This window comes from Esox lucius, chromosome 3, assembly GCF_011004845.1.
Source record: "Esox lucius isolate fEsoLuc1 chromosome 3, fEsoLuc1.pri, whole genome shotgun sequence".
Classification (NCBI taxonomy): domain Eukaryota; kingdom Metazoa; phylum Chordata; class Actinopteri; order Esociformes; family Esocidae; genus Esox; species Esox lucius.
In genome coordinates, this window is record NC_047571.1 from 32,684,840 (window position 1) to 32,709,114 (window position 24,275).

At 42.0% G+C, this 24,275-nt stretch overlaps 1 protein-coding gene across 3 annotated transcripts; it reads right to left on the bottom strand.

The window, feature by feature from the left end:
• Window positions 1-1,424: 1,424 nt before the first annotated feature.
• On the bottom strand, window positions 1,425-17,957 carry LOC105030502 (activin receptor type-2B). 3 transcript variants are annotated; one of them, XM_034291517.1, is made up of 12 exons: window positions 17,517-17,957; window positions 13,495-13,702; window positions 8,210-8,325; window positions 7,907-8,058; window positions 7,538-7,681; window positions 6,768-6,911; window positions 6,483-6,631; window positions 6,081-6,195; window positions 5,825-5,963; window positions 5,608-5,738; window positions 5,105-5,342; window positions 1,425-5,056 (listed from the first exon to the last, which is right to left on the bottom strand). In XM_034291517.1, the coding sequence occupies exons 1-11, from the start codon at window positions 17,566-17,568 to the stop codon at window positions 5,139-5,141; spliced, it is 1,554 nt and encodes a 517-aa protein (XP_034147408.1). In that variant the 5' UTR covers window positions 17,569-17,957; the 3' UTR covers window positions 1,425-5,056; window positions 5,105-5,138. The 3 variants fall into 3 exon arrangements, with proteins under 3 accessions (XP_034147408.1, XP_010902698.1, XP_019901164.1); XM_010904396.4 differs by having other exon boundaries at window positions 1,425-5,342; XM_020045605.3 differs by lacking the exons at window positions 13,495-13,702; window positions 17,517-17,957 and adding an exon at window positions 8,504-8,512 and having other exon boundaries at window positions 1,425-5,342.
• Window positions 17,958-24,275: the final 6,318 nt, after the last annotated feature.

The window sequence follows — 24,275 nt, forward strand, 5'->3', positions numbered from 1 at the left end:
AATGGGTATTGAGTTCAGGTCTCAGATAAATGAATTGAAATGTGTTACTAACACAATTGCTTTGGCCTTAATTGCCAAGCGACAAAACCAACCAGTTTCAAACCTTTTTGTTGCTTGCTTCTTGAGGCTTTAGGGAAGGGAAGCATCCTTTGTCAACAGAAGTCCTTTACATTGTCCTTGTGTTGATCCCCCTCAATTATGTTATTGTTCTGTTCAAGTTTGTAAAGGTGTGTTATAACAATTAAAAACAAGTATACAGGATGTTTCAGAACTTCCTTATGAGCAACATCCTTCAGTGAAAAACTGTCTGAGCTGCATGTCAAAACCAATGTTACCTTATGTGGAAGGAACTCCATCCATTCGTTCCCCTGGCTCTTTGGTTATGTATCTGCCTATTACCAAAAAGGCACAAGGTGTGTGTGTCTTTATTTCAACAGGGGCTCTTTGGTTATGTATCTGCCTATTACCAAAAAGGCACAAGGTGTGTGTGTCTTTATTTCAACAGGGGCTCTTTGGTTATGTATCTGCCTATTACCAAAAAGGCACAAGGTGTGTGTGTGTGTCTTTATTTCAACAGGGGCTCTTTGGTTATGTATCTGCCTATTACCAAAAAGGCACAAGGTGTGTGTGTCTTTATTTCAACAGGGGCTCTTTGGTTATGTATCTGCCTATTACCAAAAAGGCACAAGGTGTGTGTGTCTTTATTTCAACAGGGGCTCTTTGGTTATGTATCTGCCTTTTAGCAAAAGGGCACAAGGTGCATGCGTCTTTATTTCAACAGGGAGAATCGGCTTGAGGCCATAGTCTCAAGTGAGACCTGCAACAGACCATTGCAAATCTGATCCAATCTGGCCAAGCCACAATTAGAAGGGATGTTGGGTGTTGCCTACCCATATTGGATTAAACCAGGGTCTCTGATGTGTCAGGCAGGGTCTTTAACCACTGTGCCACTAAGCCGAACATGTGTAGAGTAGAATTTATTTTGGTGGCGAGGATCGAAACCCAGGTGCCAATGTGACCGTCCACGTCTCTAACCACTACGCTATGTTGAAGATGACCAGCTAATAGACGTGCAGTACCTATAATGAAAAGAACGACCCGATTCACTCCACGGCTGGTCTGTTTCTTTAGAAAATAGTTGAATAGCTAACCACTATGCCATTTGAACAAGGTAAGGGAACTCAATCATCCCCAATACCGGGACTATATTTATAAGAAGAGGGAACAAATACATATTTTTACCATTATTATAGAAAATGCATGTTATACCTTCATAGAACTGTGCCTTCAGCCATCGAGGTCTGCAGTTCGGGAAGCCCCAAGAAAGACCGCCCCCTACTTGCCATTATTTGTAACACACTAACGAACTGCATATCGCAGTTTGAACTTGAATGAAAACAAAACGCAACACCCTTAAAAAAGTAATAATCAGTAATTATTTTTATTTCAATATATAAAAAGATGTATTGTTTTGAGAATTGTATTACTGGAGCAGAGACAAAACAATGTCCGTACACACACGCACGAGCTGGGCTCATCAGGTCGGTTCCAGAAAGCTGTCCAAAAACATCTTCCTCTTCTCAAGAAATAGCGTTGGAGTGAACACGAATCAACAAACAATATTCACGTTTTCTAAATAAAACACATATATCAAGTGACATTTAATTGTGACTGAATTAGCTGGCTAACGTAAAGAACCAGCTCTCTGGAGCCTGGACACTTTCCAATATTATAATATACACGTGTATAATTGGTAGGCTACTAATCCAAGATGATATTCGGTTTGGTAGTATTCACTACATAACGCTTAACGAGGTACTTGATTGATGTCCAGGAACAGTGTATGCACTGTAAGGCCGGGATTCAGTATGATCGGTGCAAAATCCAGTTTATAGCACTTGCCAAATAAAGGTGATTTTGGTTTGAGTTGACCTGTACCACTTTCCGCCGCAAATGTGGTCTCTGGGAATATGAGCATGGCAAGAGTGGCGCGATCACGTCGAATCTCGGCCTTAGACAGCATCCGCATTGGCTACATTTACCAAGGCAGCTTTCTGACCTTTCACCAAGTGGTCGCTTGCCTTACTAGATCAGATATTTCGATTGGATAAAAAGAATGTCCTGTATTGGTCCACCAGCGTTAAGTGGCCACTGAAACTTGATAATACAACATTACCATACACAGCAGGCCAAAACATCAGACATTAGTTTTCACAGATTACGGAGATCACGAAGAAAACCCTGAAAGGAGACTATTGCTAAATACTGATTATATTGCTTTAACCCATCGTCGGTACATATTATGGTAATGGCTCTTACAGTGGCAAGTCAAAAGCAACAGTTGTTTGAAGTGCGGTTTGAAATGTTAAGACGAATAAAAAATCTGAAGCCGTATGTCAGGGCACGTTTTCAACATTACGGTTTTCCTCCAGGGGTGTAAGCTATTCATAAGAGCAATGTATTGCAATGGAAATTAGTGTTTCAAATGTTCATACAGGTCCCCCCGTTTCACCTGGTTTGCACCCCTAGTGACTGTAACCTCAACCGTCATTCTCGCATCCCGATCGGACTGTTGTTGTCGAACACACCTTTAGTCAGTTCTCAAGTGACAATGTGGCGGAGGCGAGCGGGAAAATGTTGTCCACGGAGATGAAAATCTTAGTCAAATAGAACTGGTCGCACGGAATGTAGCGTTAATGGATGGGGTCAATAGTGACATCACCAATAATCTACCCCGCCCAGACAGCCCAGGTCACTATTGGAGTCCCCGAGAGGCTTGGATTTGGTAGAAGGCTTCTGTATTACACGTCAGAATTTACTGCTTACACCAGTCCTATTTGTCGAGATCTTCGCAAGGGTCTAGTATGAATTTGAGGGTGAAATAAAATCGCTAGCTACATAGCTCTCGATGCCGAGGCGCTCATACCCACAGAATGCATAATAATAATAATCAGTAACAAAACAACCTTCAAAAATTCTATAGAAAACAGAATATATATATATAGGCTATATATAAACAGACGTAATCCTCGATACAGAGGATTCTCATTAAACATTTGAGAAAGAAAAGTTCACAGTCGCTTGAAACTAAAAACAGTAACAATGCCCCCGGTCAGGTACGGTGTAAAATCAGTGTTCGGCAACTGTGTGTACATAATCATCAAAACAAAAACAATTAGGCCAGATAAACAGAATACTGCCTTTTCTGTAGGGGTGAACAACAACATCAACACCTTCATTACAAACCTGGTCAACAACTAGGAACATCTACGGTACGTAAAAGAGGTAAAACTTGCATTGCAACACGCCTACTAAAACATAAGAATATGATAAAACAGACATTAATCTGTATAAAAGCCTGAGGTATATGTGTGTACTTGTCAGAGAAGGTTGTGGAGATCAGGACTGGTAAAAAGTTGAGGACTAACATAGAATAAGATCATTATCATTAGCATGATTCAGAGAGTTAAAATCACAAAACTGAGACCAGTTGACAAGTGGAATCTATTCATGGTTGACTATCCTTGAGAAGTCAAAGCCATCTGGGGTCAGTTCCAGATTATGTGCAGCCAATCCTAAAAAGTACAATTACATTTAGTTTTCAAAACATTTTAAAACGTTTGTATTTAAAACTTTTATAATGTGAAGGTGGGGTACGGTTTTCGCCCCGAACTGACCGGACCTAAAATAGAACTGACCTCCATCACGGCATGACTACAGCAGCATTGTTCAGACATTCACTGTTATGTTGGGGTGCGTTAGTATTTGCCTAATGAACCTGGCTCCAGATGTCTTTGTATTATCTCAAAAGATGGCAAAACCATACCAACAGATCTAGGACCGGGCTAGCCTGGTAGGGCTAGCCTGGAAGGGCATGGAAAGAAAGGCAACCACTGAGTTTAGTCTTTTCTATATGACATATGGGTTGCTGAGGTAACTGAAACAGAGGCGCACGAGTCAGACAAGTGTTTCCAAAAAGAAACACTGGTAAATCGGAGACTTCTTTTACTAGCGTGTGGCCGAGTCTAGCGACAGAGAATAAAAACAAATACTTGTGAGAAACCCAACGCCTGTCAATCTCTTAGCCTACTCCCCAAAACACCCGAATACAGACACATAGTTAACATAAGAAATTGGTAACTCAACGTTGCAATGACTGGTGTTGGCAAAGTGGTAAATCTGTGTATTATAAAAAAAAAAAGACAAAAAAAAAAGAAAATACTATATTGTCCAAAATAGATAACGTGTCATCTCTACACGTGTATAAAACAATCCTGAGAGGTAGAAGTTAAAATACATGTCAACACTATTTTGCAAGTTCATTTGTCCGTTGCTAACATTCTGCCAGTGCCGGGACGCCCCAACCTGTCGCGCTTCTCTGCTCTTCAGCCGTCAGTCAGTGACAATGTGGTGTACTCCCAAACAAAGACGGACAACAGACTGTGTAATGAAGAGAGAAGCTTCATCACCCAACAAAGATAAATATGTTTAACAGTCTCAAGGTTCCTCTGAGATTAGTCTTATTGTGTGTATTGTAATGTGGTCGTGTGTGTGTGTGTGTCATCCAGGTTGTGTCGTGTGTGTATATAGTATAGTCCGAGGTATGGAGTATGGTTGGTTTTGTCTGGCGGGCGGCCATCTTGACCGGACGACAGAGAAATGACTGAGGTAATTATGACAACCATAGACAGCATGAGGTATTGACTGACCAGATGGTCCAACACGAGAACTTATCACATGGATGTTTCTCAGAGATCCACAGCAGAGCTTATTTCTCCCACCCTTGAGAACTCCTGCAGGCTGATGTACCAGAGGAATTGACTTGATCCGTAATGACAAATCACAGGTAGCAACAAAAACAACAAAATACATCTAAAAACAATTATACCGTTATCACGTTAATTAACTTAGCAGCTGCATTCAAGTTGGTTTAAAAAAAAAGAATAATAAAAAATAAAAATAAAATCACTGAGATCAGGTGAGTCTTTGACATATGCCAGGAGCACACGTCTCCACGTGGTGATGTCACTGCGTGGTGATGTCACTGCGTGGTGATGTCACTGCGTGGTGATGTCACTGCGTGGTGATGTCACTGCGTGGTGATGTCACTGCGTGGTGACGCCTTTGTAACGGAGGACTTAGTTGCTGGATTCTTTGGGAGGTAGGTCGTCGTCGTCGTCGTCAGCGACCGACGTTACTGTGGAGACCGGACAGTCTGAGGTAGTGCCGGCGGTTGTCCTGGCGATCTGGGAGATGCGTTCTTCCACACAGCCGGCGGAGAGACGAGCCTCTGCGTCGTGGTCCCAACACTCCTCTATAGTCTCACACACCTGAGACAAGCCCTGTACACACACACACACACACACACACACACACATTAAGAGACGCACCCCCTCTTTCCTGAGGTAATTACTGTCCTAAATCAAACCGTAAACACATGACCAAATACAATGTTACAGATACGTTACAGGAACGTTCTTCCCCGTGTTATGAACAAGGTGCCTGAGTTGACCACATCCCGTCCACTGTATTCTAGAGGAATGCCATGTTGTAAACTAGATCCTGTTCCAGTGAATGTTCCTAATGTGTCACGTCGGTGTTCCTCACCGGGTGTTTGAGCCAGGCGTCCTTCAAGACGGGCCTCATCTTCTTGTGGACCACCACCTCCTGCAGGTCTTCCAGGGACGGGTGCAGGCCGATCTCCTCCTCAAACGGCAGCATGTACTCCCCCACAGCACCTTGAGACAAGAGTTTGTTTGAGGAATGGCTGAAATGAGGCCGAGGGGCCCACCCCGCAGTTCTCCAGGGAGCACGCAGCTCTCACCATCTCCATCGGTGCATCGCGAAACCAGCTCCCACAGTACCAGGCCCACGCCGTACATGTCTATCCTCAGGAACGAGTCTCTCTGGAAGTTTATCGCCCCCTCCAGGACCTCCGGAGCCATGTAACGCCACGTACCAACCTGTGGGGGGGGGCATATCAGTAAAGTGTGTGTGTTGGTTTTAATAGACCACTTGTGTGGCCAAAATTCCCCTTGAAAGGACAGCAACATGTCAAGTGTGTGTGCGTGTGTGTTTACCTGTCCGTGGGTGTCTCCCGGTGGTTTCCCAGGCTCAAAGCGGACCGCCAGACCAAAGTCTCCGATCACCGCGGCCAGATCATCCCTCAACATCACATTCTTGCTCTTAAAGTCCCTGCAAAACATGACCCGTATCCAGATCAGTAGGATTTCCACACATTCACCAAGAACTAATGTTTTGGGTTCAAAATCAAGAGCTCTGCCCGGCACTTTTTCCAGAAAAATTCAGAATTTTCTTACGAAGGCAGTCAATGGTCATTCACAGACAGCCCAGCTCTGAACATGTTTCCAGCAATGGTATCGTGTCCCGAAGACCCAGATACGAAAACACAGTTCAACATGCAGACAGCTGTAATGTTAATCTTAACTGGTGCCATATCCACTTAGGTCACTTGATGTTACCTGTGTGCAATAGTGGGTTTGGGACCTTCGCCCTTAGAAATGGCTGTGTCTTCGTGAAGGTAAGCCAAACCACGGGACATAGTCTCAGCAATGTGGCACAACTCTGACCAGGTCACAGTACTTCCCTTAAGGTAGTCAGTCAAGGAACCCTGTCAAGACAACCAACACACACACACACACACACACACACACACACACACGTCGTTGAGATCAACAAGGATTTCACTACGGATTAGAAGCACCACATGGACCCGTTCTCATTGATGGGTCAGTGACATCACTCACCCGCTCGTGGAACTCCATGATCAGCCAGAGCTCCGCCTCCAGGTTGCTGCCGTGTTTCTCCGCGGCGATGTAGCGCAGGAGATTCTCATGTTTCATACCAGGAGTCATGAAGATGTCCCTCTCGTTCTGCCACGACTGCTTATCCTACACACACGCACACACACACACACACACACACATTAGAGTTTATAATGGCATTATTTATACACAAACACACACTGTAACAGAGCAGGCTTGCAGATATATCCATGTTGTGGCGACAAACAAAACAACCTTAAAATGTGAAGAAATCACCAAGCAGGATTGTATCCAAGGTAGCCACCAGCTAGTATTCTGCAGAGGGAACATGGGCTGGGTTCCAAAACGAGTACTTATGTTCTTCCAAGAGTACGTACGGGATACTGTCTAGTAGTGGACAACGGAGAGCCCGCAAAATGGGTTTCAAACATGCTTGTGTAAACCTGGCCCGTAAACCTGGCCCGTAAACCTGGCCCGTAAACCGGGTGATCAAAGCAGGGAGCAGCAGTGACTTCCTCCCACCACCAGGGCCAAATCCACTGGGCCCGGGACACTTGGTTTTCCCTGACCTTCCAGATTCGCCACAGAACGCCCGTGAAGCTACACACGCTCAGGCCAAGGTTACGTTCTCAGGTTTGAAAACCCCACGGAAGAACAGCGGTTGCCTCATGTACTCGGTATACGAACACAAGAACGCATTTCTAAACACTGGGATGGTGTCCCCCGCTATTCCGTCAAAATCCCCATCTCACCTGAATCGGGAAGATCTTCACAGCGACGTATTCACTCAGCAGCTGGGCCTTCCACACACAGCCGAAGCGCCCCCTGGCCTTCACCTCCAGTAACTGCAGAGGCTTCAGCCCCACCATGGGGGAGGGAGGGGTCACCGCCGGGTCCTGGCACACAGACAAACAAGGGGAGAAAGCAGAATTTCCTGGTTACCATTTAGTCGGATCCTAATAGAGAGACAATGTTACACCACAACATCGCAGACAGAAATCGTACGCGTGTAGACGACTCTGTGCCTTAAAGAATGCCCAGAGACACGTCCGAGCCACATCGCGTACGTCTTCTATCCGAGCTGCCGAGAAGCCGGCACCGGTCCGATGAAGCGGTCTCACCTCGCCGAGGTCCACGTGTCCATAGGGAGGCTTGCGGCGTCGGTACATCCACAGGGCCAGAACCAGACCCAGGGACAGGACACAGAGAGGGAGCAGGCTGTACACCAGGACATTCACCAGGGACAGTCCTCTGGGAGGGAGGCGGATCTTTACTGTGGGAAGGGGGGAGAAGAGGTCGTGCCGGACGTCAGGAGACCCGGTCTGAATGTTTGTTTTTTCTATTTTTAAGTGGATCTCCGTTGCAAATGTTCAGTGGAATTTCAAAACGAAAACAAAACAACGTGAAAGATGACGTCCACTCACCCCGGTTGCCGATGGCAACGAGGTCTGGCAGGTGTGTGAACCGCTCATTGCAGTAGTTCCCCTCACAGCAGCAGAAAAACACCTGGGGGTTCTCTTCCATGGACACACACTCCTGCCTGATGACACACACACACACGTTATGAACACTAAAGAGTATCTACTACTGTAAGAACTCTTACATGAGGAACAGCATTAGAACCTCACTGTTGTTTACGGATGATTTGAAGCATAATAACACATTATTAACCAGGAGTGTCAAGTACCTAACGTGGGTGTTCAAATAGTGTTCAGTACCTGTCATAGCAGTTGGTGAGTAGTGTTCAGTACCTGTTCAGTAGTGTTCAGTGTGAACCTGCTCCGTGTGTTAGACGCAACTCTCCTGCTTCCTGCCTTTTGCCAGCCTTCCTTTCTTTTCTTACTTTTACATTTTCTTTTCATCTTTTACCTTTGTTTCATTTTTGTTCTATATTTGTTTTAATCATATTTTTACAATTATCTTTTAAAAGAGGACCTCAGCAAAGTTCTTTTGTATTTTTGAGTGATGTTTTATGATGGAGGAGCTAAGACAGCTATTGGAGGAACGGATCAACCGCTTAGAAGATTTAGTCACCAGAGCGCTCCTCCGGTCGGACTGTGGGTCTTGTCCCGCAGGTGAGTCAACAAATGCTAATGCTAACATAGCACAACAGGCTAACCTAAGGCTATATAGTTCTAAAGATTTCCCTATATTTGATAGAACACTGTCAAAACTGGTGAACAGATCAGAGCAATTTCAGAGCGAACGGCTGAATAAGACGATAACACAGCTTGAAATATGTGAGAGTGAAGTATTCATTGACTCTGTAGCAGCTACTCTAGGGGTTGAGCTACCAAATGCTAACGGACAGACACAGATTGGTATACAAGGGCTTACTTCAAATCTAGACCACTCTGTCACGGACCTGGCTGACACTCTCCCTTGGACATGTGCTAATGCCACTGGATTAACCACAGAGGCTTCCCCAGACCAACCTTTCCCAATGACACATCTTACTGGCACAACACCGGGGTTAGACCGAAGGAATCAACTCCAACACTGACTTGGTCTGATGTCGTGAGCCACAGAGGCAAATCCAACAAGAAATCAAATAGGAGAGCACTAACCCTCAATAAACTACCTAAACTCACTGCAAAACAGGTACGATCCACTGACTCAGAACAAAATGTGTGTAAATGAACCTAAGGAAGCTAACCACAACACTAGCATTATGGCTAACCAAAATCTAAGAAATAGCCCTAAAACTACTGATAGGACGAGGGAAAGAAGAAACTTTGCTAACTGCACATCTGATAAGCCAGATACTACTTTGATTGGGGACGACATAACCAAGCATATCAGATTGGCAAAGACTGAAAACCTAACCATGGCTGACACATGGGTCATAGAGCTGACAGAAATGTTGCCAGTTATTCTCTCTAAACATCCAAGCAACATGCAGATTATTATCCACACTGGGTCTTTTGACATTCTACAAAGGAAAACTGTCTCTGACATCCTGAAAAATTATTTTCCTATGCATCCTGGAGAAAATAAACAATTTTCAACAATATGTTTTCATCTCAGGCCTCATTCCAACCTTGAGGAAAGGAATTGAATCTTTTAGCAGACTCCTTTGGGCTGAATACATGGCAGACATTGGCATGCCTCAACCACGGGATAAGGTTTATTGACAATTTCAATATTTTGACCGCTTTAGATCTGATAGGGTTCATCCAAACATCATGGGATGCCGGCTGCTTGGTGCCAACCTACGTCATGCTCTTGGTATTCCATTTCCAAACAAGATAAGCATGAAGGACAGAACTCATAGGCAGAGTATTCACCCCCCCCCCCTCCTGACCCTCTAACTAAAATCACCCAATGCTTCCAGAAGTTGTCCCAAATGGGGGCACAACAACTCCCACCCCCGCCTTCACCACACTCACCCTGTCCACCTCAATCACACCCATCCTATCCCCCTCCCCCTCTCCCCCTCCCCCCTCCCCCACACTCCCCAATCAGGGAGCTAGTTCTAACCAAAGAGAGCAGAGCTCATCTCAGTGATGTGCTTCGGGTCCCTGCTATTGTGAAAATAGCAATGCCCACTGTTTTAAGTACAAGCTAGGACCCAGTATCTCTGTCCCTGTGTTGATTAGAAATAGAAGGAACCGTGAGCATGCAACCCATAAAGTAAACTTGTCTAATCTGTTATCTGTAACATGTCAACCCACTAGTCCAGGAACCCCTATTATATCTATTAAGCTGGCTTTACTTAATATCAGATCTCTCACCAACAAATCATTCTTGGTAAATGACATTATAATATCCTACAACCTAGATTTAATGTTTCTCACTGAAATGTGGCTAACAGAAGATTGTAGTTCTGCAATTCTTAACGAGACGGCACCCGAACAATGTAGCTTTAGGAATACGTTTGGAAATGGTAGAAAAGGAGGAGTGGTTGCCCTATTCAAAGACACTAGGTAATTTTATTTCTTTTGAATACCTCTGTTTTACATTGAAGGGCACCCCCAAAATTCAGTTTTTAACCATTTACAGACCTCCATGATATTCTGCATATTTTATTGATGATTTTGCTGAACTATTCTCTGTTATATCAGTTGATCATAACTTGTTTATTATTACAGGGTATTTTAACATCCACATAGATAATAGTACGGACAATAATGCCAAATAACTTTTTGCACTACTTGACACTTTTGATCTCATTCAACATGTGAAAGAGTGTACACACACTCAAGGCCACATTCTAGATCTGGTTCTCTCTAAAGGTCTGGATATTCCCTCTGTCATGGTTAAAGACTTGGCCCTGTCTGATCATTTCGGTGTCTTTTTTGATTCACTTATCACCCCAAATGTTCCAGTGAACTCTGTTTCTGTTAAGAATAGGTACATTCATGAGAGTACCAATGCTCAGTTTATGGAAGCCATAGCTATCTCTCCAACAATAAGTGCTGAGTCAGTTGATGTACTCCTGGATAATTTGTATGCTAAAATATTGAATGTCATGGATCGTGTTGCACCGGTAAAGGTAAAGAAAACTATGAGCAAACAGAAAACACCATGGAGAACCACCATGATGGTAAGAACCCTGAAAAGAGAATGTAGGAAAGCAGAATGTAAGTGGAGGAAAACCAAACTTCAAATCCACTATGATATCTATAAACAAAGCCTTGGTAGCTTCAACAATGAGTTACGCATGGCCAGACAGCAACATTTATCAGGAATGGACAACAAGAATATCAACAATACCCGCACTTTATTTGTCATGGTCGACAAGCTTACAAACCCAGTAAAGATAGCATCAGAACTCATGTCCACTGTGAAATGTAATGAATGTGTGATTCTATAGTGAAAAAAGTATTAGACGGAACATCAGAAGTACACAGTCTAACAAGGACTCTGTACCGTCACCACGACCACCAAGAAATAACATGGTTATGTCGCATTTTAATACAATTGATGAAAAATCCCTAGAAGAAACTAAAAGCATCCACTCACTGTCGACACACTGCCATCAGACTTTTTTCAAACAATTTTTAACTCTATAACAATGGCAAATAGTAAATAGCTCTCTGCAATCAGGCATTTTCCCAATGTCTCTAAAACAGCTGCCATTAAGCCCCTATTAAAAAAAGAGAACACTGGATGCATCTATAATGAACAAATCTCCCTTTTATAGCCAAGATCATTGAGAAGGTTGTCTTCAATCAATTTAGCAATTTTGTGACCTCAAGCGGTCTCTTAGACAAATTTCAGTCAGGTTTCAGACCACACCACAGTACTGAAACGGCCCTGATTAAAGTTCTAATTGATATATGGCTGAATACTGATTCTGATAAAATAACAGTTCTGGTTCTATTAGATCTCAGCGCAGCATTTGACACTGTAGATCATAGAACACTTATAGATGGGCTGAAAAATTGTGTAGGAATCTCCAGGACAGTCCTTGATTGGTTCAGATCTTATCTAAATGGGCGGAGTTACTTTGTCACCATTGGTAATCATGAATCTGTTAGGATGGCTATGACATACGGAGTTCCACAGGGATCAGTTCTCAGACCGCTTCTGTTCAATCTCTATATGCTACCTCTGGACCAAATTCTACAAAACAACATTAACTACCACAACTATGCCGATGATATTTATATGGCTCTCGAACCATATGACAACAGCTCAATAGACTCTGTGTCACTGTATAGAGCACATAAATACCTGGATGAACCAAAATTGTCTACAATTAAACCAAGATAAAACAGAGATTCTTGTGTTTGGCAACAAAAATAAAAGAACAAGTATTAGTAAAGAGCTGGATTCTCTGGCCCTTAAAACCAGGGATCAAGTGCGTAATCTTGGTGTTCTGATAGACTCAGACCTCACATTTAACTGTCATATCGAAGCAGTCACCAAAACAGCATTCTATCATCTAAAAAATATAGCCAGAATCAAAGGCCTGGTGTCCCAAAAAGACCAAGAGAAGCTCATCCATGCTTTTATCTCTAGTAGGGTTGACTACTGTAATGGCGTCTTAACTGGACTCCTGTTAAGATTTGTTTAGAATGCTGCTTCTAGAATGTTAACCAGGACCAAGAGAACAGAGCACATCACTCCGGTTCTTAAATCTTTGCATTGGCTTCCAGTTAGTTACAGAATAGATTTCAAAGAGGTGCTTTTAGTTTATAAATCTCTGAATGGTTTAGGACCTGAATGCATTTCTGATTTGTTTGCAGAATATACACCGAGCAGGGCTCTTAGATCCATGAACACCGGGCAGCTAGTAGAGCCCAGAGTCCAAACTAAACATGGAAAAGCTGCATTTAGCACTTATGCTGTACACAACAGGAATAAACTACCAGAAGATCTTAGACGTGCCCCAAACGCTTCTCTTCTGACATGGCTAGAAATGAGCACTTAAACTTAACCACACGGTTTAGCCTTATAGCTTCCTATGTTTTTATCCCATTTGTAATCTTTATACGTTTTCTTATTGTATTTTTTATTATTATGATGCATTCATTTACTTTGATGTTTTCATTTGAGTATTTGTTTTTATGTTATTGTACTTTCATATATTTTTCTTTGTAAAGCACATTGAATTGCTTCGATGTATGAATTGTGCTATATAAATTAACTTGCTTGCTGCTACCTGTCATAGCAGTGGGTGAGTAGTGTTCAGTACCTGTCATAGCAGTGGGTGAGTAGTGTTCAGTACCTGTCATAGCAGTGGGTGAGAAGTGTTCAGTACCTGTCATAGCAGTTGAAGTCGTCCAGCCAGCAGCCTTTCTTCACCAGTTTGATGGTTCCAGAGATGTTGAGCCAGGAGGCGTAGCAGTGCAGTCTTTTCTCCTTCTCCCCCTCACACCTCTCCAGGCCACTCTGGTTGGTTCGCTCCGTACGCCAGTTATCATTGTAGTACACACACTCCCTGGTCTCCACGTCCCCATGGCCCCATCCTACAGAGAGAAAGGCTGGTTACTCTATCAGAGAGGTAGCCTGACCACACAGTTACCCTGTCAGAGAGGTAGCCTGACCACACAGTTACCCTGTCAGAGAGGTAGCCTGACCACACAGTTACCCTGTCAGAGAGGTAGCCTGACCACACAGTTACCCTGTCAGAGAGGTAGCCTGACCACACAGTTACCCTGTCAGAGAGGTAGCCTGACCACACAGTTACCCTGTCAGAGAGGTAGCCTGACCACACAGTTACCCTGTCAGAGAGGTAGCCTGACCACACAGTTACCCTGTCAGAGAGGTAGCCTGACCACACAGTTACCCTGTCAGAGAGGTAGCCTGACCACACAGTTACCCTATCAGAGAGGTAGCCTGACCACACAGTTACCCTATCAGAGAGGTAGCCTGACCACACAGTTACCCTATCAGAGAGGTAGCCTGACCACACAGTTACCCTATCAGAGAGGTAGCCTGACCACACAGTTACCCTATCAGAGAGGTAGCCTGACCACACAGTTACCCTGTCAGAGTGGATGGTGGATGTATTTAATGAGCAATATATACATTGTTTAAATAAATGTCACATGTCAAATAAAATGTTTGAAAAGGTTTTTGTCTATATATACACATTGGTCCAGAACATAAAATCATGCTGGTCACAGCCCCTGCTGTCAATAGAAACTCTCCATTGAGCACATTTAGTCTTAAGATATGTATTGGAGAAAATGGTCCCTGCGGTTTGACTCCATTTTCTGAAACTAAATTCAGTCAGGCCTGCAGGAAATGAATTGTAATGCAATTATCTGAATGGGAAGGTGCAGTTTTGAAAAAGGTAGACAAAAAACATCATAAACCACCAGGAGACTCCCTACTTACAGTCAATATTAACCAGGTTTAACCAGATAAACGGCGCCATCACCGGATGCGCTACAGGACTGGGTCATTAGTCAGGCATGTTGTCACTAACGTTGACTCACTTTAAGCAGGACATCACCCCCCTCCTAAATGTCCTATTGTTGAGACTACAAACACTCTCTTTGTTGGATTCTGTCTGCTAGACAAAAATTAAAGAGACATATGCAATTCTGGCCATCACAAAAACTATTTCGCATCACTCCCTGTAGCAGGGTCAACTAAAAACAAGAGCAGTATAAAAGTTGATTGACTGATATAATCTCCTCCATACCTGATTTTTATCCATTTTAAATAACTCCCCCATTGTTGATAGGAACAACTAGTTGAAATAATCTCCATCTCTGAAACTAAAGACAGATTTAAATAATCTCTCCCATTGCTGATATCTGAAAGTTCCTAATCCACGATAGGTCCATCACAACATCCCACATTTAGCAGCAAGTCAATGACCCGAGACCGGATCAATTAAATGGATTTAATAAAGCCGTTTTTACATCAACGGCAATCTGGGGTTGAAGCGCAACTGGTTTTTGTTCACCAGGACAAAAGCCGAAAACAAAATGTGAATTTCCTATCGCACGTAGCTTATTGATTTCCTGTAAAGATGTCACTATCACCACCCTGTTACGTTGGATGAAGACACCCAAACCATGTTTAAAAACAGTACACTACATAGGGAATAGGGTGTCAAAACAGTACACTACATAGGGAATAGGGTGTCAAAACAGTACACTACATAGGGAATAGGGTGTCAAAACAGTACACTACATAGGGAATAGGGTGTCAAAACAGTACACTATATAGGGAATAGGGTGTCAAAACAGTACACTACATAGGGAATAGGGTGTCAAAACAGTACACTACATAGGGAATAGGGTGTCAAAACAGTACACTATATAGGGAATAGGGTGTCAAAACAGTACACTACATAGGGAATAGGGTGTCAAAACAGTACACTATATAGGGAATAGGGTGTCAAAACAGTACACTACATAGGGAATAGGGTGTCAAAACAGTACACTACATAGGGAATAGGGTGTCAAAACAGTACACCACATAGGGAATAGGGTGCTGTAATAACAGGCTGCGGCTTAAAGGAACAATATGAAGTACAAACAACAACAAAGTGGCCATTCTGTCACAAACACAAATGTCCCTTTAAACCAGATTAATTACTTCTTACTTTTGAATAGAGTCAGAAAAGGTTGTCTTTTAGGCATTCACCAAAATGAAGTAAAAAACACTAAATTTGAGAACTATAGTTGATTATATTTTAAACAACACCTAAAATGTACAATGTCCGTTAAGGTTCAGGTCTATGGATTCTAGTGGTCTAATTCACTTAATGAAGAAGTTACATTTGAAGCCACATCTAACAGGACACATTTTAAAATATGTTTGTAACTGTCAATTTTACTGTGGGATTAAGAAAATAGTCACATCAAACATATATAGTCTGACAGAAAGCAAAAACCTAACGGCGCTAGGCTAACACCAGCCTATGTAATGACTATTACAGATGGTCCCATGTTGAAAGATCCCTCATGTCATTGCTGATAGGTGGTCACATGATGAGAGAATCTGCAATTGTGCACATGATAACAGTGTTCAGCAGACAATTCTACAGACTAATGCTACGGTCAGTACCACTGTCACACTGTAACACCACTGTCAGTAGAGAAGTCTGTACCTCAACACCACTGTCAGTAGAGAAGTCTGTACCTCAACACCACTGTCAGTAGAGAAGTCTGTACCTCAACACCACTGTCAGTAGAGAAGTCTGTACCTCAACACCACTGTCAGTAGAGAAGTCTGTACCATAACACCACTGTCAGTAGAGAAGTCTGTACCATAACACCACTGTCAGTAGAGAAGTCTGTACCTCAACACCACTGTCAGTAGAGAAGTCAGGGCCTATATTAAACATTCATTGTTCTGTCCTGAATTTCTTTTGAAGAAAACTGACAACTTTGTGTTTCTCTGACAGCATCTCTCCTGTCAGAAATGATTTAACACTGATTCTGACAGCAGATGTAGTCACAGTCCATGTTCAATTCCTTGTGGCAGTGTGTTATTGTAAACATCCTAATACACTAGACCAGTGAATACTTTACTAGTGGCTGTCACGATGCTGTGGCGTGTGTGTCATGTTGTGGGTGTGTGTGTGTTATGAGCATTCTGATACACGCTTGTTGAGGTGTTTGCCAATACATCAGGCTCTGAAACAGAGCTGTAGCCGAGTATATACAGCTACATTAACTTATGCGTTCGACTTCAACGTGACACAGCGACAGATGCAATTTGCATAATGCAAATAGCCTACTATCACAGTCACATAATTTATCAGGATCTCTACGAACATCAAAGACCACATTTCCAATAGTGTTACAACATCAAAACAAAACGGACCGGAAATGTAGCAGTCTGTTTTATTTGGGTTTGTGTTGATACTGTCGTTACTCAGTGATCACGTCTCGGTATCAACAAAGACACTCATTGCCGTACGTAGGCTACAATCCGTGACGCGGCAGCGCCGCATCAAAACCAAGCTATGTGATGGTACGTCTCCACATCCACCAAGACTTCAACCGCTTGACTTATTCTAGTTACAGCAGGAAAGATCCCGGTGAAAGGACGTTTAACGTTACAACACGTGACCTGACTACGATAAAGGGGAATACAAACTAACTGGGCTGGGCTACTGTTGCAAGTCAGTTTATCACGTAATAAACAAGGAGACAAGCCTACGTGGATTATCCTAGGATTGCTGTTTTCAATCATGTTATCTACATCACAAAAAAAATCAAAGCGTACCGCAAATCTTGCACATGAATTTCGGGTCAGCAACTTTTGCCGTCTGTTCAAAAACATAACGTTACCACGGATGCGTCGATCGCTTACCTGCACACAAAGTTCCCAGTAGAAGAGAACAAGTTAACCAGGAAAACGCCATGATGTTTTCTTTTCAATATAAGACAGGGAAGACTCTCTCTTTCTTCACCCGTAGCAAACATTTAAACCGGAGTTCGTCAAACAATCATTCCATCATCACAGCAATGACCAAAGGCCTCTCGGGTCCATCCAACCACAGCGTGTTGGTCAGTAGCCTCGATCCCCAACTGGGCAACAATGTTTCAGGACGAGGTCAGGGAAGAACACCGACAGTGTAACCAACCCGTGTGCGAATAGTCCAGCATTCCCGATAGCTGGCTCCCGATTAAAATCTACTATAGCTAATGAAAGTTTGTGTTTTTTCTATGTTAGAGAAAGCTATAGTAAGCTAAGCTACCCGTTGCGTCGTGAGGTCGGGGTTTACATGCATGTTAGTGATCTGTGTCCAAAATGGCTTTTGATGGGGGATGGACTGCGAGCTGGGAAACCCGGATGTGTAAACACAAAGAGTGGAATTTAAGAAGCGGGAGGAGCTGATGACATTGCGTGACATTATGATGAATCAGGAGAAATTCTATAGCAATGTCGACATCCGTAATCGAACAACTCACTATCCCTTTTTATTTTAAAAAAAATCTGTATTAATGAGACCTGTTTTTCCCCAAAACATCAGAAATACATAATGGAATATAATTTAATGTAGGCCTACCCTTTTAACAATAAACATTGCCATAAATATTATAAGCTGTTGTTACCATTGTTTTAAATGGGCTTAAGGGAAGCGTCGGCATATGCCCTCTCAAAGGTATCAATCTGGCTGATAATACATATAGTAACTTAGTTTCTAATAAAAAATAAATCTTATTGCCTTGGGCCCTCATCTGCACTTCAACAGGAACAGCTGTATGAGGCTTCCAGTTACTTCCAGAAAACAACAAGCCTGCTACAGGGTGTTCTGGCTTCTAAACCAATTAGAACAAGACTGGGGCCAGGGATGTACTATTCTAAACTAACAGAGGAATGTAACACGAGACAAAGCATTCCCTCATTATATTCACCATGTCGCCCATGTAAGCGCAAAAAACACAAAGGCACACCCCTTTTTCACACACACACACACACACACACACACACACAGGAACGACCCTATCTCACACACCCTATTAACCCTGTAACAGACAACCTATATTGATCGTGACCTGTAACTCGATATACGTTCAGGGAAACTTAAAATTTAAACACAAATGTTCGCTCATCGTCAGGCAACGCAGCAGAAAAGAAGCCAGCTGGTCACAGATAGAAACAAATGGGATTCCAAAGAGAAGACACTCATGACATAATATAGAGAGTGAGCACTAGATCCCAGGAAACCAGGAGAAACCAGCGGGTCAGAACCTATCAGGCCCGGCCTGAGCTACTGATGCCCTTAATGATGTCAACCTAGACCTACACAGATCCGTTACATTAAATCCATGTTATTGTGACTTATCAACAATGGGACATGTTCCTTAACCCCTCAACTGTCTCTTCCCAATGGCCCCTCTACATCTGTATTCATAACAACTGAAACAAGGTCACTTCAAATAAAACCGTTTCTTACGAGCTCAATGTCTATTTGGCCTGGAAAGTGTTCTGCCACGATGATGAGAAGACAAAATGAGATTCCCACATATTCAGACTACATGTTGATAACAGTACATAACAAAAAACATCTAAAATGTTTTCAAGTATAGTATGACTATCAGATGTGTTCTTTGTGTCATAAATGCATGACGTGAATGCATGAACAAGAGAGATACAATATACTCATCAGTCCTATATTCTCCTGATTATATATAATATACTCATCAGTCCTATATCCTCCTGACAATAACCAATACACTCATCAGTCCTATATCCTCCTGACTATATACCATACACTCATCAGTCCTATATCCTCCTGATTATATATAATATACTCATCAGTCCTATATCACCCTGACAATAACCAATACACTCATCAGTCCTATATCCTCCTAATTATATACAATATACTGATCAGTCCTATATCCTCCTGATTATATACAATATACTGATCAGTCCTATATCCTCCTGATTATATACAATATACTCATCAGTCCTATGTCCTCCGGATTATATACAAAATATTCATCAGTTCTATATCTTCCTGATTATATACAATACACTCATCAGTCTTATAGACTCAACACTACAAGTTATACATATAGATATTAAAACACACTCATCCTTCTTATATGCCCCTGACTATATAAAATACACTAATCAGATTTTCTTTCCCTTTCCTCATTTCAAGGAGGTCCCAACAATAGAGTGGCGAGAACAAGTTTTTGATACACTGCCGATTTTGCAGATTTTCACACTTACAAATCATGTAGAAGTCAGTTATTTTTATCATAGGTACTCTTCAACTGTGAGTGGCGGAATCTAAAACAAAAAATCCAGAAAATCACATTGTATGGTTTTTAAGTAATTAATTTGATTGCATGACATAAGTATTTGATACATCAAAATAGCCAAATTTAATATTTGGTACAGAAACCTTTGTTTGCAATTACAGATATCATACGTTTCCTGTAGTTCTTGACCAGGTTTGCACACACTGCAGCAGAGATTTTCGCCCAGTCCTCCATACAGACCTTCTCCAGATCCTTCAGGTTTCAGGGCTGTCGCTGGGCAATACAGACTTTCAGCTCCCTCCAAAGATTTTCTATTGGGTTCAGGTCTGGAGATTGGCTTGGCCACTTCAGGACCTTGAGATGCTTCTTACGGAGCCACTCCTTAGTTGCCCTGGCTGTGTGTTTCGGGTCATGTCATACTGGAAGACCCAGCCACGACCCATCTTCAATGCTCTTACTGAGGGAAGGAGGTTGTTGGCCAAGATCTCGTGATACATGGCCCCATCCATCCTCCCGTCAATACGGTGCAGTCGTCCTGTCCCCTTTGCAGAAAAGCATCCCCAATGAAATATGTTTCCACCTCCATGTTTCACAGTTGGGATGGTGTTCTTGGGGTTGTACTCATCCTTCTTCTTCCTCCAAATACGGTGAGTGGAGTTTAGACCAAAAAAACTGTATCATCCAGATGGTCATTGGCAAACTTCAGACGGATCTTGGCCAACAACCTCCTTCCCTCGTAAGAGCATTGAAGATGGGTCGTGGCTGGGTCTTCCAGTATGACAACGACCCGAAACACACAGCCAGGGCAACTAAGGAGTGGCTCCGTAAGTAGCATTTCAAGGTCCTGAAGTGGGCTTGCCAATCTCCAGACCTGAACCCAATAGAAATTCTTTGGAGACAGCTGAAAGTCCGTATTGCCCAGCGACAGCCCCGAAAACTGAAGGATCAGGAGAAGGTCTGTATGGAGGAGTGGGCCAAAATCCCTGCTGCAGTGTGTGCAAACCTGGTCAAGAAATACAAGAAACGTATGATATCTGTAATTGCAAACAAAGGTTTCTGTACCAAATATTAAATTCTGCTTTTTTGATGTATCAAATACTTATGTCATGCAATAAAATGCAAATTAATTATGTAAAAATCATACAATGTGATTTTCTGGATTTTTGTTTTAGATTCCGTCTCTCACAGTTGAAGTGTACCTATGATAAAAATCACAGACTTCTACATGCTTTGTAAGTAGGAAAACCTGCAAAATCGGCAGTGTATCAAATACTTGTTCTCCCCACTGTATATTACTTTACCCTTTTCTCCAGAAGTTTTAATTCCAAGAGTGTTTCATACAAACACCTCTCATACTCCTCATTTGTGTTGTGTTCAGTTTGAAAGATGAAATATAAATCTCCCGTGATATTTATTGATCTTCATGTCCTCTACTCCAGTTTAAAAGGGGTTGACTTATAGTTTAATTAAAATCCCCAAACACATACAAGTATATCTAAACCATGTTGTTAGTAAACACTACAGCTTTGGTCTGCATTGGAAGTTTCACTTTAATTTCACTTTATAAATAAGCAAAATACTGGAAACTCCCGAAATGTATCTTAACTTCAATGAAGCATGTGCAGAAGTATTGCAAGTAAAGGAATTGGATATTTCAGTGAAAAAAACTCTCTGTTAACGTAGGAACCAAATAGTCATATCTCATATTCTAATTCATGATCAATTATTGTACAGGATATGTGTTTCTCAGAAATGATCCTTGAAGTGCGTACACCGCCCCCCATAGGCTGAGACAAAGAACCACTAAAATGCCTTCAGGTTTCATGTGTCAGAGTGGAGTGACTAAATGCTTAACCATGCTAACCTTACTCAGCATGATTCATTTTGGAACAGTTTTGGTTGCGTTTCTTTTATCACATATCATTGATTTCTTTGTTGTTGTAAGAACAAAACAGAATAAATGGATGATTATTATAACTACATAAAACCTCACCCTTTTGGCAAACCCAAACTATCAAGCAAACAAGCAAGTTTATTTATACAGCACAATTCCTACATAGAAGCAATTCAATGTGCTTGACAAAGAAAGATAATAATAAAAAAAAATACAATAGAATAAAAACAAATACAAAAATTAAAATATCAAAACAACAACAAAATAAAAACATAGGAAGCTATAAAAGCTGTAAGGCTAAACAACGTGGTTAAGTTTAAGTGATTCAAATATGGATAGTTTCACTCAGTTTCACTCAATTTGCTCATTGCAACCCTTTAATCAGGAACATGTTTAGACCTGGGACTCCTGTTGGGTGCAATTAATGATGAGGTAGAACAGAAAACATGGAGGTTCCAGACCTCGTAGGTTAAGATTTAAATATCTCTGCTGTACATAGTAAAATTAAAAGAAAAAGGAATTACATTTAATTTACTGTAATTTACTACAGTTTAATAGTCATCACAGTACCACTAGATGGCAGCATATATTCTGACGGCTCTGTAATTTACTAAAGTTTAATAGTCATCACAGCACCACTAGAGGGCAGCATATATTCTGACAGCTCTGTAATTTACTAAAGTTTAATAGTCATCACAGCACCACTAGAGGGCAGCATATATTCTGATGGCTCTGTAATTTACTAAAGTTTAATAGTCATCACAGCACCACTAGAGGGCAGCATATATTCTGATGGCTCTGTAATTTACTAAAGTTTAATAGTCATCACAGCACCACTAGAGGGCAGCATATATTCTGACGGCTCTGTAATTTACTACAGTTTAATAGTCATCACAGCATCACTAGATGGCAGCATATATTCTGATGGCTCTGTAATTTACTAAAGTTTAATAGTCATCACAGCACCACTAGAGGGCAGCATATATTCTGATGGCTCTGTAATTTACTACAGTTTAATAGTCATCACAGCACCACTAGAGGGCAGCATACATTCTGATGGCTCTGTAATTTACTACAGTTTTATAGTCATCACAGCACCACTAGAGGTCAGCATATATTCTGATGGCTCTGTAATTTACTACAGTTTAATAGTCATCACAGCATCACTAGAAGGCAGCTCCAATCTTAAAACAATAAAGGACGACATTCTTCAGAGCACCTCAACAGGGTGTCTGACCCAATATTGCTACTACAAATCTGTATCTGTCCGCCTTTTTAGAAATAAATCTGGTAATTTTAAGTAACACAAGTATGTATATATACATATATGTATATATTTACACACCACAAAAACAAACGTTTTTAAATAAACTTTGGTAAGTCTCTGTGTTGGCCCTGCAGTACAGGATACTGCATATCAGTGTGGTCAACCAGTACTGGACACTACAAAACAGTGTGGACTAACACATGTATATTCAGATACATAACACATTAAAACAGGATTGTTGTGGAACTGAAAATGTTACCTGTCCCACATTGTTTTCAACTAGCCTCTATATGACAACAGCGTAATAGAATTCCTGAAATTGATTCCTATTTATAAACTTGAGACAAGTCAGGTCTTCTTTTTGCACGTTCCTCTTTATGATGCGCCAAATGTTTTCTATGGGTGAAAGATCTGGACTGCAGGCTGGCCATTTCAGTACCCGGATCCTTCTTCTATGCAGCCATGACATTGTAATTGATGCAGTATGTGGTCTGGCATTGTCATGTTGGAAAATGCAAGGTCTTCCCTGAAAGAGACAACGTCTGGATGGGAAGAAATGTTGTTCTAGAACTTGGATATAACTGTCAGCATTGATAGTGCCTTTCCAGATGTGTAGGCTGCCCATGCCACACGCACTCATGCAACCCCATACCATCAGAGATGCAGGCTTCTGAACTGAGCGCTGATAACAACTTGGGTTGTTCTTGTCCTCTTTAGTCCGGATGACATGGCGTCCCAGTTTTTCAAAATGAACTTCAAATTTTGATTCGTCTGACCACAGAACACTTTTCCACTTTGCCACAGTCCATTTTAAATGATCCTTGGCCCAGAGGAAACGCCTGCGCTTCTGGATCCTGTTTAGATACGGCTTCTTTTTTGACCTACAGAGTTTTAGCCGGCAATGGTGAATGGCACAGTGGATTGTGTTCACCGACAATGTTTTCTGGAAGTATTCCTGAGCCCATGTTGTGATTTCCATTACAGTATCATTCCTGTATGTGATGCAGTGCCGTCTGAGGGCCCGAAGATCACGGGCATCCAGTATGGTTTTCCAGCCTTGACCCTTACGCACAGAGATTGTTCCAGATTCTCTGAATCTTTGGATGATGTTATGCACTGTAGATGATAACTTCAAACTCTTTGCAATTTTTCTCTGAGAAACTCCTTTCTGATATTGCTCCACAATCTTT